This window comes from Pteropus alecto, unplaced genomic scaffold, assembly GCF_000325575.1.
Source record: "Pteropus alecto unplaced genomic scaffold, ASM32557v1 scaffold143, whole genome shotgun sequence".
In the NCBI taxonomy this organism is placed as follows: Eukaryota; Metazoa; Chordata; class Mammalia; order Chiroptera; family Pteropodidae; genus Pteropus; species Pteropus alecto.
The window spans coordinates 52033-71016 of NW_006434828.1; the positions used below are offsets into that span (position 1 = coordinate 52033).

At 46.8% G+C, this 18984-nt stretch overlaps 2 protein-coding genes across 3 annotated transcripts in view; one reads left to right on the forward strand and one right to left on the reverse strand.

Moving 5' to 3' along the window:
* Nucleotides 1-9941, reverse strand: part of HJURP (Holliday junction recognition protein) — a 16354-nt gene extending 6413 nt beyond the window's left edge. Inside the window, exons 1-7 of one of the 2 annotated variants that reach the window (XM_006909886.3) lie at nt 9672-9941; nt 9285-9351; nt 6832-6887; nt 4489-4582; nt 2605-2669; nt 1258-1350; nt 477-555 (exon numbers count right to left, since the gene is read on the reverse strand). In XM_006909886.3, coding sequence (XP_006909948.2) covers nt 477-555; nt 1258-1350; nt 2605-2669; nt 4489-4582; nt 6832-6887; nt 9285-9351; nt 9672-9926 — 709 coding nt within the window. In that variant the 5' untranslated portion in view covers nt 9927-9941. The remainder of the gene's footprint in view (nt 1-476; nt 556-1257; nt 1351-2604; nt 2670-4488; nt 4583-6831; nt 6888-9284; nt 9352-9671) is intronic. The other variant, XM_025045419.1, reaches the window with a different exon arrangement.
* A 7-nt stretch (nt 9942-9948) lies between these two features.
* TRPM8 (transient receptor potential cation channel subfamily M member 8) overlaps nt 9949-18984 on the forward strand; it is a 108021-nt gene continuing 98985 nt past the window's right edge. Inside the window, 2 exon segments of the mRNA XM_006909887.2 lie at nt 9949-10095; nt 13831-13935. The gene's annotated coding sequence lies outside the window, so the exon portion shown is untranslated.

Below are 18984 nucleotides of genomic sequence, written 5' to 3' on the forward strand. Positions count from 1 at the left end.
CAAGTGGGTGAAACTGTATGGGTCGATGTTACATTTCTGGCAAGTGCCCAGTTTACTGGTGTTATGTAGAATCACCCTGTTCTTAGGAGGTACTTGTGAAGAATTTAGGGATGATGTATATGATACCGTGTGCGTGTGTGTGTGTGAGAGATGATTAAACAAATGTGACCAGATGTTAATTGCTGAATGTAGGTGAAGGATGTTTATTGTATGGAGATTCAAAAATCTTCCAAATAGTAAGTTGGGATAAAGAGCTAATTAGAAATTAGCAGGCTAAGGTCCCAGAGGAAAAAAAGCAGCTCGTTTTTCAACTCTGAGTAATTTACCTACGATGTGCAGGTGTGTCTAACAGTTTACGGCACCGTAAGGTGCAGGTATGTAGGGGTATGCCCAGCATGAGGGGCTGTACCGAGGGGCAGTGTGGCTCTACCGACGGTGATGGTAAACGGTTCATGCAGTTTTCATGTCACACTCACCAAGGGCAGGCCTGGGAGGTGAGGCCGACGAAGGGACTGGGGTCCCGCGTGTGTCATTTCCATCTCTGTAATCGTCATACTGAAATCAAAGCAAATGATTTTAATGAAGGGGTTGTTAGACGTTGGTTCTGGGCGCACTAACTAGAATGTCACACCCGCAGGAAGGTGTGAGACTTCGTCTGAGCTTGACAAGGGTGGCCGTGACGACCGTGGCTTGTTGGGCTTCCAGCAGTGGTAGGAAGAGGTGTCTTAGTAAAATCAGGGAGTGCTGTCCACATGGCCACCACCTATCAGCACACGGCCTGCCGCTTTAGGGTCCAGGCACTTCCGGCCCTTAGAGACAGGCCTTTCCCCGAGACGGCGGGGCAGGCGAGACAGGCACCTACACCCGATGCCAGCCCCGTCACTCAGGGAAGGTGGCAGGTGGAGCCATCCCTTCTCTAATCACATAGCTTAAAACCTCTCCACCCGAGGGGAGGGCCCTCCTGAATTTCTGCGAGCCCCCCCAGAGCCCAAGGGGCAGTGGAGGATGCGCCTGCCCATTCCGTGAGCCCACAGCCCTGGTGGACCTAAGCGTTTACTTGGGAAGAGGAGACTGCGAGCTTGTGGATGCACTGGTTTAGAAACGACGGCTCAGAATGCCCTTTACAGGCTCCGTGGAGAGTGACCGGAACCACGGTCACGCTGTCCCTTGGCGTCATGAAAACCACGGTCACACTGTCCCTCGGCGTGTCTAGTTTATGGTTTAATTACGTAAGATGAACTCGGGGAAACAGATTACCTCTGAACACCCTTTATCTTGTAGCAGTGAGTCCACTTGGGTCAAATATTTCCTTCTTAAGTCATCTTTCAAAGGACTCCAAGGCACTGCAGGCTGATACAGAAGACAAGTCAGCACTTCTGAGAGCTCTGGGGGATGGGTGAGCTCTTGGATTCTGGAATGAACTGGCAAGCTCATTAAGGTGCAAATGTTTAAATGCTGTTCCTCAGGCCCTTCCTGCTGGTACCAGTACCGGGTAGTCCAGCCCCTCTGAAAACCCGCCTGGCCCAGGACTCTGACTCTAGGGAATTTACCAGCGGTAACGACCCCCAAAAAGGAAAACGACAAAAAAATACAAGTCTGCAGAGGTTTACGACAGCATTATTAGTACAACAAAAAAACACGTAAAACAATCTGAACATTCTTTGGTGAGTCCAGGACTCACCCACCAGAACCGACCCCAATCGCTATACTTTATAAGAAGGTCAGTGTTCCAACTCAGGGGGGCAGGAGTGGGCGCCTCTATCTGTCACTTGCCATGTACTGGAGACAGGGGGCCTTAGTCTACTCCCTCTGCATCTGAGTGGGGAGAAGCAGGGACCAGGGACACAGATGGGGGGTCACGGACACGCACTGTTCCATGTGCTCCTAACTATGGGACCGCCTACTTCCCCTTGGCCGCCACCGCCTCTGTGCAATACTTCAGAAAGCACCGCTTCCCTCCCCACGTCAGGACCTTGCTCTGATGAGACGTTCGAAGTCACGCGTGGGTGTAGGAGCAAACCTCTGCACAAAAAGCGGTTGCAGAGAAAAACCACATTCCTGCCATCTAGCACCTGCCGCAGGGGCCAGGTAGGACGCTCAGTGGGCCGCGGCCCGCGTGTATCGCCCACCCCAACGCAGAGGGAAGGGGAGAAGCAGATCCTGTAAGGAGACAGGTGGTTTCCGGGACCACCGCGGACAGGCGCAGAACAACGGCCTGCCCCAGTATGTGACCTCGGGACCCAACGGGCTTTAAGGGCTCAGCCGGAAATGCTCCATAGGACACCTTCCTCGTGACATGGCCTCCGCAGGGAAAGACCGACTTAGAACCCAACTTTCCACACTGTGTCCTCGATGACGGTGAATGGCACACGGTGGACCATCCGCCTTTTCTCTCTGCAGAGGGAGCATCATCCAACCTGTGTCAGTCCAGAAAAGCGGGCTGGGCTGGTGAGCGACTGGATGCCTTTGGGGGGGTACCAGAGATGTGAGGGGTGGGAATGGCAAAAAGCGAGCCTCGGAGGACTTCAGGAAGGCAGGGGTGACGAGGGCGTGCACTCGCACCATGGTCCCGACTGTCCCTCCATTACAAAAGGCGGGCCTTACCATGAAGGTCCCAGCACCCACGTCTTCCCGGGACAAAGATGAGCCAGCATCGCTGCTTTCCGAATCTAACAGCAGAAAAGAAAATTTCAGTCAGAATTTTTAAGAAAGCTTGCATTTTTCTCTCAAGGATGGTTTTCCTGTCACTTGAGTAGGTTCTACAGTAAAGCTTCCCATTGCTTCAAGTGTGCTCCCTTCAGGAAGGACATGGCCACCTGTCACTGTTCCCGATCGCTGGTAATGCAGAGAGCCAGTCAGGATAGGAAGTGCCTCAGGTGGCAGAGAAGCAGCTTTTACATCACCTCTGCCTCTTCCAGTGACCGCACATCCTCGAAGCTGAGTCGCTCTAGGCCAGCAGCATCGACAGGACTTTCTGCAGTGAAAGTTCTCCACCTGCTGGCCAGCGTGTTAGCCACTAGCCACACAGGGCTGGTGAAGACTTGGAATGTGGCTAGTGAGGCTGGGGAGCTGAATTTAAAACTTTATTTAATTTTCCATTAATTTGAATAGCCAGAGATGGCTAGTACTTCCACACTAGCCAGTGAATAACCATTTCTAATTCCTTCAAGTGATCTGGGACATTTGTGGACCTACAGGTGTATGGAGGTAACGTGTGGATTAATGCCAGGGGACTAATGACATCTGTGAGTAAACATCTTCGCTAAGGCCACCCGTTTCCCTGTTAGAACACGACCCAGAGCAGGTGAAGTGCCGGCCGGGGGCTGGGCGGAGTGGACGAAGGCTCCGGACAGGCCAGTTCCAGCGGGATACGGGTGTTTAAGACCCATTACGAAGTCTGTGATCACGCAGCTGTTTCGCTGCCTCCAGGAGAAGGGCCGGACGTAAAGAGCTTAGGTAAAGTGGAGCTCTGATTGGGGGTTAGGGGGGTGGCCTCCTGGGGGCAGTGAGAAGACGGTGGGCAGGCCAGGCATGGCGCGGGCTCTGCTTTGACCCAGAGCGATGGGAAGCCATTGCCGTGCTTCGGACAGGGGAGAGGCATGACCAGGTGGATGATGGAAGGTGTGAGGGAGCCGGGAGCTGGCACCGTGGGGGTGCAGCGGGGGCCCCGAGCCGTGAGAGACGGTGGGAGACAAAGGACACAGGGCATTGATGTCCTGGATGTGAGGAGCGAGGGAGGGACCGAGATAAGGAGGACGCTGGCTTTCTGGCTCATTCTAGAGGGAAGGCGGCGGTGGGCCTCGTGCCGAGGACAGCTCTGTGGGTGGCTGTTTCAGTTTAGACGAAGTTCTCAAGGAGAGAGGCCGTGAGGCAGCAGACATAGCCGGACGGGGTCTGAGTTTGGGGTTCTGCCAGCGTGAGGGGCTCAGGCCAACTCTCGAGAAAGGGCGCCCTGCGAAGGAGGGAGGTGGGCGACAGGGGGCTGAGGAGGAAGGAGGGAGGGAGGTGGGAAATCCCAGGGCACAGTGCTCCTGAGGCCAAGGCCAGGCTTTCCGGGGGCCGCGAAGGCCTCCATGGGAACAAGAAGGAACAAGGACGAGCGACTGCAGAGGCAGGAGGGTCTGCTGCGGGGTAGGGGGTTCATGCCACCACCCCGCAAGGGCACGACTTCGTCTTATTAAATTCTTGAGATTAATTTTTTTTTTTTGCAAAAAGTTAAAAAAATGGTATGGGGGAATGAGGCCCATGCATTCATTATTTTAGAATATTTGATACCATTTATGTGCTAAGTGTCATGGATGTAACTGTGAGCAAGACAGCCCGTCTGGGAGCTTAGAAGGAACAACAGGACACTTTAAGATGTTTCGGTTTTTAAAACAGACCACAGAAAAAGTCGCAGCGAGGCATCTAGACTCTAAATGTTGTAACGGAGACATGTTGGGCCCAGTCCCTTCCGACCTCTCTCTCTCTAGCCCAGGGGACACTCACCCACTCCCGGGTCTCGCGTGCAGGGCGCGGGCAGCTCGGGACCTGCGGCTGTGGCTTGCGCGGGGCCCTCTCTCCTGCCGACAGTCTTCGCGTCCTCAAAGTGCGGAAGGCGATAAAGACACGCTCGTTTCAGTCAGGACATACATCGGAGCCACTGTAAAGTACCAAGCCTACAATCCCCACTTTAACACTAGGCTCCTCTCCCTGGACATCCCGGATAAAGGCCTTAGAACTCCTTGCAGACGGCCGAGATTCCCCGGGGAAAAGGAATCGGTCTTCCCCGGCTCATGGCCAGGGTCTAACTTCAAAGGCCACTCAGATGGTGAGTGGTGGAGCAGGGAAAGTGGGGGGTCAGGAGCAAGTGCAAGGGGCTGACTTGGCCCACGTGTGACGGCAGATGAAAAGCCCAAACGAACTTATGCAGGTGGAATGCATAAGTTCGAGAGGCCTTGGGGGGACTTTGTGTGACCACGATAATGTGTTTATCTCAATGTTGTGGGGTCGACGACTCCTCCATAAGCTCTAGCAGGTGGTGTGACCCTGTGGGCAGGGGGGGGTCAGCGGCCACTCTGGAGGGGGCCACGCCTCCGCCCTCCAGGGCCTGATCTACACATGGCTTCGCGAGAAGTCATAATGAATGCCATCGATAGTCTCTCATAAGTGACAGTCGAGAATTCAAGGTACCAGATAGGCTAAGATGTTTCAGGAACCACCCCAGCCCCGTGAGGACAGGAAGAAGTGATGAGGCCTCTTCCTGCAGGGATGGCTCAGAGGCGTCGCCTCTAAGAGTCTCGGGGTTTCGGGGCTCCCCGTGAACACTGGGTAACTGAATCCTGCCTGTGCATCTTACGGAGCTGTTTTGTGGCAGGACTTGCCAGGACAATGTCAGTGGGGGTGTAGACGTCCGAGCTCTCACCACGGACCACGCCCAGCTTTCTAATCCCAGGAAAGGGGTTTAAAATTCTGTAGACCCCAGATGGGGGTATTCCCACATTTTAAGCAAAAACCTTAAATAAATGTCCAGATGACAACATTTTGTCACCAGGACCATCAAGCATTGGTCTGATTGATGGGTATCATTAATTAATAAGTATAATCGAAAGAATAAATATCCTTTGACCTAATAATCCCACTTCTGAAAAAAGGGTGAAATCAATACTAGGAAGAGATCAGGATGATTTTCTGAGTATTTATAATGGGGTCTTATCAAGTTTTATGGGTCCCCAACCATGCCCAATAGTTCATGTACAGTCTACGGCCGACTTCCCCTTACAACAGAGCTGAGAAGCTATGACAGAGACCACATGGCCAGCAAGCCTCAAATAGTTATCATCTGGCCTTTACAGAAAAAGTATAAATCCTGATTGATAATACAGGTGAAAATAGCTTAAATGCCTGCCAACGAGAGAGCGGTTAAAAAAAAAATGATCGAATTATACAGTGAACAAGGAATGTTCACAACATATATTAAGTGGAGAAAAGAAGGTAATTGTGTGTACTTATATATGTGTATTATAAAGAGGAATCACATTTCACTAAAATATCATTAGTGACTATCTAGAGAAGTCAGGTCAATTTTAAGTACGTAGTTATGTGTATTTCTAACATTTCTATGACTGAACGTGTTATGTGTGTAGTTAAAGTAATTAATCAGGAGGAAATCTGACTTTAGAACTGCTGATAATCGGGTTGGAACCCTAACCCTGAGGTTTTCACTCTTGGGCACAGGCTCCTTGGCTGAGAAGCGGCGACTAAGCGAATACCCAACGTCCCTGCAGTGGTCACTCTCACGAGACTCCGCAGCAGGCAGGCTGCAGTATCGGCACCTGCCACGGACATGACAGATCACGCAGCTGCAGTGCCCCTAGATAAACTCTGGGTTTTGACAGGTAGCCCAACATGGGCGGAAGGAAGCCTGATCCTGAACACAGCGCCCTCCTCCTTTCGGAAGAAGAAAAGAGGCATTTTTCTTTCCCAGAAGGATCTAAACTTGGTGTTTTCTGGGAGGACCCAACTAGTAAGCTCGCAGCTGTGGCTGAAGCTGGCTCGGCTTTGCACGTGGGGTCCAGCTGTCTGAGCCCCGTGGCCTGAGGCGGAGGAGACGGGGACGGGGCAGGGAACAGAAAGGGCTTAGGCATCACACAGCTTCTCCTTGCACAGAAGAAACGCTGCTGAGTAAATCCTTAAACATAGGAAAACAGGGTGGTAAAGGTGAGAAAACTGGAGGAAGCGCCCCCCAGTGGCCTCCAGCTCTCGGTGCCGTTACAGCTTGCCTGCGCCTTTATTCACGTCAGCGTCCCTCCCCCGCAAGGCACCGCGGCGATAAAATGTGACACTGAATACCTGGGTTTGTCCTTTGTTTCTTTTCTTCACTAGTTTTCCACCCCAAACTTTCAGTCCTTAAGAAAAAGAAATGAAACAAAAATGGTCACTTATGTAATCCTAAATACCGAATTTGTTTAATCTACATTCAAAGAAAACCAAAGTGACGGGCAAAAGAAAGTCATATTATTAAAACAGAGCCATTTTTCTAACTTTCTGTCATTTACCATCTTTGTGAGGTTGAAGGTTATTAAAAAAAAATCAAGATTAGACAAGAATCTATTGTCAATGAAAATCTCTCCCACCTGGTGGGCAGCAGCTGGTCAGATTCTGTCATTAAGCCGCAAAGTGCAATGGGAACAAGGAACATGTGTAGATCAGGTACTGGCCTCTGGACAGATGCACAGAGGGCGATCTACATACTACCTGGAGGGGGAGAGAGAGCGCTTTCGAGGGCCATCTCCCTACCCAATGCACAGAGTAAGTGCTTTCTGGGGGCCATCTATGCATTTCGCATATCGAGCAAGTCCTAAGCACTGGGAGGGGAGAGACGCTGAGTTCTGGAGTCCCGCCATTTACTAGTTATAGAACATGGGCAAGATTCTAAATCTCTTCCCAAACCGTCATCTGCTCCCAGATCAGTGCAAGTTAATCAGAAGAGATGGCTGGGTTTCGAGGCTTGAGATGATTGTTAATGATGACAATAACAAAAACTCCCATGGGTGCTTTCAATGTTCAAGCTTTATTCTAAACCCTTCCAAGTGCACCTTAATCTTCTTAAAAACTCACTTACATGTAACTTGAATTGACGCCTACCTGACCCCTTAAGCATAGGCAGTCGCCAAGTTCATTGCACAGATGGAGACATAGCAGGGTCAAGTAACCAGCCCAGGCCACTTGACCATGTGGAGGAGCCATATAGTGAACCCAGGAGTGACTGTGCTCCTGACCACGAAGCCACACAGCCTCTCCAGAACAGGACGATGCTTGAGCATGCGTGCTTGGAATCAAACCCATGCTTTATCCCTTTAGCCAAGCGACAAGGAACAGGTTTCTTCTGCTATGGCCTCTGCTAGGAAACAAGGATGATTCCAAAAACAGTGCCTACCTCTCAGGGTTCAGAATCAAAACCATGACACTCTTAGAAGCACACTCTTAGCTGTCAACATATACGAACCGCTGTTCCTTTCCTGCTGCCTTCATCGTTATCAGTGTGGGAGTGTTGGTTCCAGTCTGTTCCCTCACTGGGAATTCACGCTACAAGAGTGGTCAGCTGGCATTCATCAGACGGGCCACTCTTCAGGCTGAGCAACAGGTCCAGGGCCTGTGCTGGCATCAGCTAGGAGCCTGTTCGCTCGCAGGCCTGCAGAGTCAGCATCAGCATCGCTGTCTGGGGACCCAGGGTTGTTTTAACAAGCTCTCCAGATGCTCTTCTCCACCCTAAAGTGTCACCGCTCTCAAGGCGTAGGTGCTTTGATTATTGTTCTCATCAAAATGGGGGTCAGAAATGAGTTTTCACTGGTGAAATTTGTGTTATTTGATCTGTGAACTGGCCAGAATATTTCAGACTCTGCTCATTCTTAGCAAAGCTTGTAGGAATAATTCCTACATAACTCTATGTCCTGCCCTAGGGTTAGTTGTCACTGCCTGTGGCAGACCAGTGAGTAACAGGAATCTGCAGTTGGAATCCCTCAGTTACTGCTTGAGGAAACTTTTCACCCAAGGTAACGCTGGGTCAGCAAAGAAGGGAGGCAGCTAGGACTTCATTTAAAGAGCAGTTCTTATGAAGTTTTTTGTACCTGTCTACCCAACACACAGCAGAACTGGATCTGAGATTTGCTTTTGTCAGTAATAATGAATTGGTAATAAGGCTGAATGCGAAGAACTGACATCACTCAGTGCAAACTTTCTCCAGCTCTTTAACCAAAGAGAATCCATGAGATTTAAGTCGGTCTGCAACACCACCCATGAAACAGAATGGCTCCTTCTCCCTAGATTTAGGCCAAGGCCCAAGTATTCAGAACCTCAAGGACAGTTATTGCTCTGAGTCAACAGTGTTTACTGGTGCAGGGCACTGTTCCAAGAGCTTCACAAGCGCTCTCATGGAACTGTCACAATCTCCACACCAGGTAGATATTATTGTCATCATCTTCCTATTTTACAGATGAAGAAACTGAGACATAGCCTGGCTATTAAAGCAACCAGCCCAAGCTGACATGGTTTATTAAATGGCCAGCTGGGGCACTTTTTTTTTTTAAATCAGGATGCATCTGTCTTCAGAATTGTTTTAATAAGTAATTCTGTTGGGAATAAGTAATTTAAATAATTTATAGGGTCAAGGGGACTAGTTATGTTTTAGTTCCTATTAAGTGTATTTTCATTAAGAGAGCAGGGACAGCATTCAAACTGTAGGAAGACACTCTTATGTTGACACTCTTAACGGAAAATATTCAGAGGGCGGAATGACTCCCTACCCTGGGGCGTCGCGTAGGTCAGCGTGGACATTTGCACCAGTGGGGCATCCTCGAAGGGCTGGTTGTACTGCAGGAGAGAAAAGGGTGTCCCATCAGGTCTGAGGGTTGCAAGGAACCCCTGACCGGGGTTGCGGAGGCGCCCGCGCGAGGCTGGAAGTCTGGAGACTCCCCAACTCCTTCACCTGCCCCCGGACCCTAGACCCCTCTTCCTCTCTCCTTGCCCTCAGCCCCTGATCCCATCTTACCCCTCCCAGACCTCTCCCGCCCCGGTCTCCACCTCCCCTCCCCGCCGCTCCCCTTCTTACCACGGTCCCCAAACCCGTTTTCCCCTTTCCCGCCGGCCTGACGCCCCCCCGCCCTTCCCAGCGGGCCGGTGGGGGTCCTCACCTTCTCTAGCAACTGCTGCATGTGCCTCTGGAAGCGGTGGTGGCTGTCCCTGAGCTTCTGCAGCAGCGAGTCCTCCCCTGGGAACTCGCTTTCCATGGCGCCGGTAGGCCGCAATTGCGACACCCGCAGGAAAGCGTCCTGGGACCCCTTGCCCGCGTCCTGGTTCAAATAGAGGCTCCGCCCCCCGTCCGCCCCGCGAGCTGCCCATTGGCTGGCGTGGAGGGGCTGGGCGCTGATTGGGCCTTTCAAATACATCCGCGTCCGCTCCGCTCTAAGTGGGGGAGGGGGCGCCTCCGCGCATGCGCTCGGGAAGGGCGCGGCCGGCCCGCCGGCCCGCTGTCAGGGTTCCTGTTACCCCACGGTGCTGCGGCGGGAATCCTGGGAGGTCCGTACTGCTTCCCCTGTGGTGCGTGGAGATGTCCAGGTGACGTGCGCCCGAGCTCGCCGCTGGGTGGCGGCGGCCTCTCACCCCGTCGTCGCCCCGGGCCCTGCCCTGAGCCGGCTCCCCAACCCTGCCCGCCTCGGGTCCCCGCTCGGTGGCGAGAGCCGGGCCCAAAGAAGAACCTCCCCGCCAAATTACGAATACAAAAGAAGGCAGAAAAGTGAGCATACAGTTAGAAGTACCATAAACGTCACAGAATCCAGGGAAATATAATATTTTTATTAATCTCCTGGCACACCTTTTACGTACATATTTTTTAATGCATTCTCGGCCTCTTCATTGATACTACTTTTGTAATGTTTTCTCTAAAGTATAGGAAGATAATTCAGGGTTTCCTCGACTATGGCTGATTGAATTTTCCATATGATGCACATTTTAGAAAAGTTTTATTCAGCTTCATAACTTAGTCGTATTCGTGTGCTTGTGCCTCGGCTTGCACCCCCAATCCTATCACGCCATCCAGCAGAAATTAGGGGAGAAGGAGGGAGTGAGAAGAACCTCGGGGCTCACGTAGTGTAAGTGTCCAGGAAATGTATTGTGATGGATTCAGGTGTGCCACCCAGATCCGCCTTGAGAATGCCACAGCTGCTGGGAGGGCTGTCTGCGGCCACCTCGGGTGCTGAGGGTCCCTCACCAAGGGCGGTGCAGCCCCAGGGTGACCCAAATCCAGTGCCAGATCCAGGTAGGAGTATGGAGGCTGGGCCATTTCAGTCCAGAACGGGACAGCCCTGACACTCCCGACCGCGCCCCCGCATCTGCTAAGGCAGCATGTCCAGTCTCCATTCTCCCTGTCTCCCACAGGGGCCGGGCGAAGGGCGCTCCCTAATAAACATCCTGCACACTAGCTCTGTGTCCGAGTCTGCAGCCTGGAGCACCCAGCCTGTGACAAGGACCTAGCTGCAGACTGCACATTCTGTTTGTAGCTTTTCCAGTTTCACAAATCAGCTGAGGTTCCCTCCCCCGACCCCCGACCCCCGACCCCACCCCAGAGTTCAGAAACTTAACATGCTGTTTGTTTTCATGCTCACATGCAGGGGAGTTTTCAAGCATGTAATTGCTTGAAAGTAATTGTCATATTTAGAGACTTAAAGCCTTGGATAAGGTTTTCTTTTTCTTTTTTAAGGCTTGGAAAACTTTTCTGTGACTCTCTAATAAGCATGGTAGTGACACTTCTCAAAACTGGCCTCTCCTAGATCCTGGCCCCTTATTCCTAGGAAACCATTCCCAGGTTCCAGGGTGTCACTGACTGTCCAAGGATGTGCCTCTATCCCAGGAGCTCATGTGCAGGGTCAGGAGAAAGATTTCTCAATCTCAAGTTTATGTCTTGGCCAATCCCCTCTGAACCAGCCAGTGCCAACACACTGGCCCTTGTCATTCAGGCCAGCTGGCCTCCCAGTCCCCTCTGCCTGGCTTTCCCCATCCCATGGTTCAAACTGGTGGCCAGCAAAGGAAGGAATCCTGCACAATGCTCCCAATGTAACACCATTCCCTACAAACGCGGCTCCCCGTCACGCCCCCCACCTTTTGCACGCAGACACCTTAGCGGCCTAAACGTGACCTCAAGAACCCAGACCTGCTTCATAAACTGCCCCACCACTCCACACCTCCATGTAAGCTTCTTCCCTCGCAGCGGAAGTGGCAGGGTGCAGCACCTCTGGGTCTCAAGGGGTTTCTGCAGGCAGCAGAGCTGAGGCTGTGCTCAGCCCCAGTCAGGGTCTCCGCTTCTGGCTGCACCTGCACAGCACCCTCTGCTGTCATGGCCAGAATTTTCACCCCTAAGGGTTTAAAATGAAGTACATAAGAAATAATCCTCACGGGACTAATTTTATGTCTGCTCTCATAAAATGTGCCTGAATTTTATAACGTTTTACATAATACATGGGGACTTATTCTGCAGAGAGTTGCCATGCACATAATTTTATGTTGGAAAGGTGTGGAAATTTCACCACCTGTTTGTGGTTGGAGAAGCACAGCTTCTGTTTGGTCCCAGTGTTGACAAAAATTGCTATGTCGCAGCAAAAACGTCGGTCAGAGATGAATGATCAGCCACAAGCATCAAGCTCCATCCGTCAGGCTGCCAAGAAAAATGTTTACTTTCTTCTGTCACTCCAGGGTTGATGAAAACAAAGGGACTGTGAGATAGCTGATGACAAGCTGACTTTCCAAAAGGTGTCAGTCAAAGCTCACAAAGTGTGTGTATTCTTTGCTTTAATGAGTTTACTTTTGGGGATCTATCCTAAGTAATTAAGGACGTTGGTGAGGATTTAGCTGCAAGACCTTTAGCGAAGCGCTTTTTATAAAGTCCAATGACTAGAAAGAAGGTTGAGTAAATGGTGATACATATCTGTGTCACATTAACCACGGTTTTGAAGAACTATATTTAGTGGCATCCAAAATGTGCATGATTTTTCCTTAGTATAAATGGAGGTCACAAGCATGTATTATATATCTGCATTTAAAAATATACATCATATGCTTTAAATATCTAAGTATGTATATGCAGATCGTCTCCATGTTATCTCTGGATGATGGTAGTATGGATTATTTTTCGTATTAGTTTTTCTTAGCTGCATTTTCTAGAATGAACATATATTCCGCAGTTATGAGCATGCATTACTCCTGTAATAAAAAACACAGCAGAACCAATCATGTGTTTTTATTTTGGCTTTACAAAATTAGAGACCGTTTACCCAAATAAGACACACAGATGGCCCCAAACATTCTAAAACATTTTTTTTCATAATGATACCTCACCTCCCAGCTTCTACCTAGAAATGCTTTTTTCCCTGGGAAAAGTAGGGCCCAGCTCTCTCTGGTGAGGTTTCTACCTCAGTTTCACGTGGTGGGAAATTGCTTTTTATTCTTCGCTTTAGGCTTTTTGCAATACAAATACACTCTTAGGGTCATGATTAATGTGTTTTAATGGGCTATCCGTTTTAAAAATCAATGAAAAGAATTTACATTAAAAATAGAAGGCAATTAGATAGATTTGGCTGACCTATTTTTAATCAACCCCATTATTTATGGATCTGAAAAGTCTCAGGACCTCTTTCACTGGAGCAGTCAAGGATCACCTCTTCTGTTATTATGTGTGAATAATTTTAAAACAGGAGTCACCAGGTTAATTGATCATTTGCTAAGTACTTTTCAAAAAAAATTACCTACCTTGGAAATGTTCCAAGATGGCTTCTGCCCTTTCTTTTATCAGCCCATTGCAGTTCCTTCTTACTGCCCAAGGCTCACTGGAGTTAGTCTGAAAGGTACAGAAGACACTGTTCTGTTTTTTGAAAAGTTTTGGTGCAAATTAGCTTTTACATTAATACTGTTACACCTTCCCTCAACTGTCTTTACCTTTTTACATTCAACCTCTGTCACTATTGACTCTAATGTTCTTACTTCTTGCAAGAAATAAGAATTATTTCTGTGTCTCTTGTTTATCACAATTATTTCTTAACATTGTTATAGAATTTTTTTTTTTTAATTCTCATTTGTTTTCTTGTTCTAGATGTCTTGCTCATATCCCAAATTTTTTTCTGTTGCTGAATGGGATATATATATTTTAGAACGTTTTATGAATTTTCTTCATTCTATAGTTTTGACAGAATTTGACAAAAAAAATAACTCCCATTTTAATACCTACTCCTTTCTGTGGCCTGCAAATAGTATTTTTATCATATACTTGAATTTATTATGAAAATTTTTATTCTTCGTTTGCAGCCATTCCTCTGAAGTTATCATGAAATTTGCTGGGGTGCAGGGAAGAAGCCTAAGAAACCAATGGAAAATGTTTCCTTGACCTGGAGCATTTGGAAGTCACTTGCAGTAAGTGTCATTGAGCCTGACAGTTCCAGAGGGAACTGTGAACTTCTTCCTTGAAGGGTTCTTGGAGTTTAAGTTAGTGCACTTAAAGGTATTGACATGCAAACTGAAATGAAGACAGCCTGTTGTGAAGGCCACGTGGTGATGGCTTTCTCCTGCCCGTGTGGATCCTGCTCATTTGTACTGTGGGTTCATGGTTCACCAGGCTGGGGCATCGTGATGGTTTATTTTATGTGTCGACTTGACTAGGCTATGGGATACCCAGAAAGCTGGTAAAACATTAGTTCTGGGTGTGTCTGCGGAGGCGTTTTCAAAAGAGTAGTGTTTGAATTGGGGACCTAGTGAAGCAGACAGCCTTCCCCAGCGTGAGCGGGCATCTCCCAGAGTGTTGGGGACCTGGAGAGAGCGAAAAGGCGGAGGAAGGGAGAATTCGCTCTCTCTGCCTGACCGAGTGAGTCTGGACTACTTTCCTCAGACTGGGCCTTAAACCATCAGCCCGCCGGTTCTTAAAGCCTTCAAACTCAGACAGGAACCAGCTCTCCTGGGTCTCCAGCTGGCAGGGGGCGGATCGTGGGACTTCTCGGCCTCCATAATCACATGAGCCATTCCTTACAAGAAATCCCAGATATTTGTTGAGGACTTTTTATGGTCCATCTTGGTGACTGAGCACTTAAAAAGAAAGTGTCTCATTGTCTGTGTCACTGAAGCCAAGTTGTTTGATTGTATTGTTCTGGTCTCTCATATCCTTACTAGTTTTCTGTCTTCTTCTAGCAATTACTGAGAGAAGAAGTTGGAATTTTCCAACGAAAATTGTGGATTTGTTTATTTCTTCATTCAATTCTGTAAGTTTTTGCTTCGTGTATAAAACTCTGCTGTTATCTACATTTAGGATTGTTATATCTTCTTAGTGAATTGATCACTTTATCGTTTTATTATATCCTCCTTTATCTCTGGTGTATTCCTGTTCTGAAGTCTAATTTGTCTGTTATTAATATAACCATTCCATCTTAGTTTCGATTAGTGTTCGAAGGGTATATCTTTTTCTTTTCATTTTCTTTCATTTTATTTATGTCCTTATGTTTAAAGTTGATTTCTTGTAGAGAGCATCTAGTTGCATTTCGCTTTTTTTAAAAAAGAAAACTCTGATTTAATATCTCTGCTTTTTATCTTGTGAGTTTAGGGCATTCACATTTAACGTAATTATGGATATGGTTGAGATATGATCTCCTTTCTAGTTGTTTTCTATTGTCCCACGTGCTTTTGCTCTCTTTTCCTCAATTTCAGCCTATTTTTAGATGAATTATTTTCTCTAATTCCATCCTATTTCCACCATTGGCTTGACATTTTGAAATGGTTGTCCCGGGGTTTACAAGACACATTTTTGATTTATTGCAAATGTATCTCAAATGATAGTACATAACTTCAAACGTGGCATAAGAATCTTACAACAATACATTTACGATTCCTTCATCCCTTCCTTGAATCCTCATTGCCATATGTTTTACTTTTACGTATGTCGTAAACCCCATAACACATTGTTTCTGTTCATCTGAAATGCATTCAGTTAATCTCTAGAGCAATTAAAAGCCGAAGAGTGTTTTGTGTGTACTTTCATTTTTACTGTTTCTGGAGAGCTTTATTTCTTTATTATTGTATTTCTTTGGCCTGAAATTTTTCTTTTATCATTTCTTGTAGTATGTCTGCTGACAATAGATTTTTTCTTGGCTTATTTTTTGTTCGAAAAAGTCTTCATTTGGTTTTCAGTCAAAAAAATGTTTTTGATGGTTATGGAATTCTTACAGTTAGTTCTGTTTCCCACCACGGCTTTAAATGTCACTCCATCGTCTTCTGTATTGTCTAGTTTCTGGTGAGCTGTCTACCATCATTCTTATTTTCGTTCCTTTGTATGTCATGTGCCTTTATTTGTGTGCCATCAAGATTTCACCTTTGTTTTTCAGCAGTTCGACTGTTATGTTTCAAGGGGAGTGTGTGCACACACATCGATATTTTTTTCCTGTTTGTAGTTCTATTCTTAGATCTCTGGTTTGATATCTTATATTACTTTTAGATAATTCTCAGACACTTTATTCTGCCCCCTTCCTTCTCACTCTTCCTTCTGAAACTTCAAGTGTGTGTGTGTGTGTGTGTGTGTGTGTGTGTGTGACCATCTCGTATAGTCTCACTGCTCTAGGATCCTCTGTTCCCTGCCTGCCCCCCACTCTTTGTTATTTTTATATTTCGGTTCAGGTGATTCCTACTGATCTATCTCTACGTTCACTAGTTTTTCTTCAGCTGTGTCAAGGATACTGATGAACTCATTAAGGGACGTCTTCATTCCTGATACCATGTTTTTATTTCTAGCATTTCTATTTGACCTTTCCTTATCATTTTTATCTTTGTGCTTAAATTATTCATCTGTTCATGCATGCTGCTCAACTTTTCTATTACAGCCTTTAAAATATTAAATTATAAAGTTCAGGTTTGAAGTTTCCAACATCTGGGTCATCTCTGGGTTGACTTGTTTCTTAATGATGGGTTGGTTTTTTTTTTTCCTTCTTGCTTTTGTTTTATTGGATTTAGGTCATCAGATATAGAAGAAACTTAGGCAAATAATGTTTTCTTGGAAATCACGATTCTTCCTCTGTCAAGCCATTAGTGAAGGGAGTTGGTCAATCTAGTCAAAAGCTGAGCTGGGTTTGGGTTTTATTGTTGCTTTGATTACATTCAGTGCCCTATATGCTTCAAATTTCTCAGTGGTGGGCTGCTTTTGCCTTATGTTTAGGGCGGACTTGGGTTTCCATAGGGTTTTTCTCCATGTTCCTGCTCCGCCCTCGGTTTTCAGCCATTTCTGAATTGATCACTGAATGCCCATCTCACACACTGGGGGTGGAGGTGTGGTGGGGTTGGAAGGGGTGTCATATCCTCCATGATCTGGTTCCTTTCCCAGGAGTGGCTGCTGTTCGCTTGTTACTCTGTGCTAGGCTATGTCATGGGTTTTCTGTTATTGTGGTTCATCTCCTGTCTTTGGGAGAAAAGAAAAATTTTTGCCTTGCAGAAGACATAAACAAAGTAAATGTTAAGCCACAGATTTGGAGAAGGTATTTGCGAGGCAGAAAACTCCACCTCCTAATGAAGGATTAATATTTAGAATATATAAAGAATCTCTTCAAATTAATAAGAAAAACAATAGAAAAAGGACGAAAGACTTGCGAATGCCTTTCAGAGAAAGAAATCTCCCTTACTTCTATGACCTGAACACAGCTGCTGTGTACCTGGGTCTTGGTGTGTGAGTTGCAGCTGGTTTTTTCTTTTTTTCCCTTAAATACTTATTCCCACCCCCATAGAAGCTAAATTTTGCCTTATATCTGTGTCTGGACATCTTTGCCTGGTATTGGTATAGAATTTTAGGCTCAAGATAGTCTAGTGCTCTCACCAAACAGTAAATTCTTTTCTACCTTTCCCCTGGGTGAAATGCATCTCTGTTCTTGCTTTGAAGGAGACACGTTCTACTGCTCCTCCCCAGAACTTTTAAGTTTTTCGAAGAGGTGTAATTTTTAATTGCTTTATAACATACTCTTGCATGTTTATACCACGGTTAACTGCATCGCTGGTAGATCTTTAGGTTTTATTTTATTTTCGCAATTAAGACTAGTGTCTGCTGTAACATATGTGTACCTAAAATTTGTCTGAATTTCCTCAGAATACATTGATAGGAGAATCGCAGAATGTATGAACATTTGAAAGCTTTTAATATACAACGCTAAATTACTTTCCGGAACGTGCGATCCGACCTGCATTTCCATCACTGATGTCGGAGTGGCCCCGTTTCCTTCTCCTTCATCAACACTGACCATGACCATGAAAAGAAAACATTGACTACATGCAAAAAAGGCATCATTTGCCTCTTGTGAAAACTAGTTGGGTTGAGCATTTTTTTTCACATATTTATTAGCCCTTGACGTACACTATAGTTTTAGTATACGTATTTTTCTTACTCATTTATGCAATACTTTATATTAAAAATGTGTCTATGTCATATTGCTGTACTTGTGTTTTTCAGATTGTTGTTCTTTTAAATTGCTCGTAAAAAATAAAAATAAAAAAGGGCCAAAGACTTAAACTGTACAGAAAATCTGTCAAGAAATTGTTGAGGAGAGAATGGTCCAAGTGTTAAATGCTGTCGAGAGGTCGAGTCGGATGAGAAGCGTTCTTTGAGTTCATCTGCATGGATACGATTGCCGGCCTTAGGGAGAGACCTGTGGACCGGGGGATGGAGGTAGCAATAGTGATACGGATTGCTGGGACATGGTTTATTGGTTGGGAATGCTTTTGGCTGCAGGAACCAAAAACCTGATTGATAGCAGCTTAAACCAATAAGATTTATTTATTCATTCTTGCTACCATGAAGCCTGGAAGCGCGGGTTTTGCAGCTAGCGATGTCCAGGGCAGGACCTCCTTAAGTTCTGATTTCCCTCAGGGTTGTCAAAGGACGGTTTGTACTTGAGTTTTCATGTCTGTGCTCGTGCCGGAAACGAGAGCTGGTGCCAGCTCTGTGTTTGTCAGGCTTCCAATTCTGTTCTTTCTCCATTTATTTTTTTGGTTCTGTTAACTAATGGTTTATATTTTCTTCTGATTTTTTCAAAGCTCCAACTCTTAGATTTATTTATTAGGCTTACAAATCTAATCTCTTCTAATTTATGCTTTTACTTTTTCGTTTTGCATTTGATGCATTCTCTTTGCTTTACGCTTCTTGCTGTGTGAGTTCTTGCCGTGATTGCCTGCTTCATCATTTTCATTCTTTCCTCTTTCAGGATGGAAATGTTTAGAGCTGGAATTGTCTTTGGAGCCAGTAGCGTAGTTTAGCAGATACAGGTGGGACTTTGGGACAGGCTGCCTGGGTTTAGAGCTGGCCTCTGCCACTCGCTGGTTGTTTGACCTTGGGAAAGTATTTACCCTTTTTTTGTGCCTCTGCTTTTCCCTCTGTGGTTAAGAATAGTGCCCTCCTCACAGGGCTGTGGCGAAGGTTAAATGCAATGATATTTTAAAACTCCT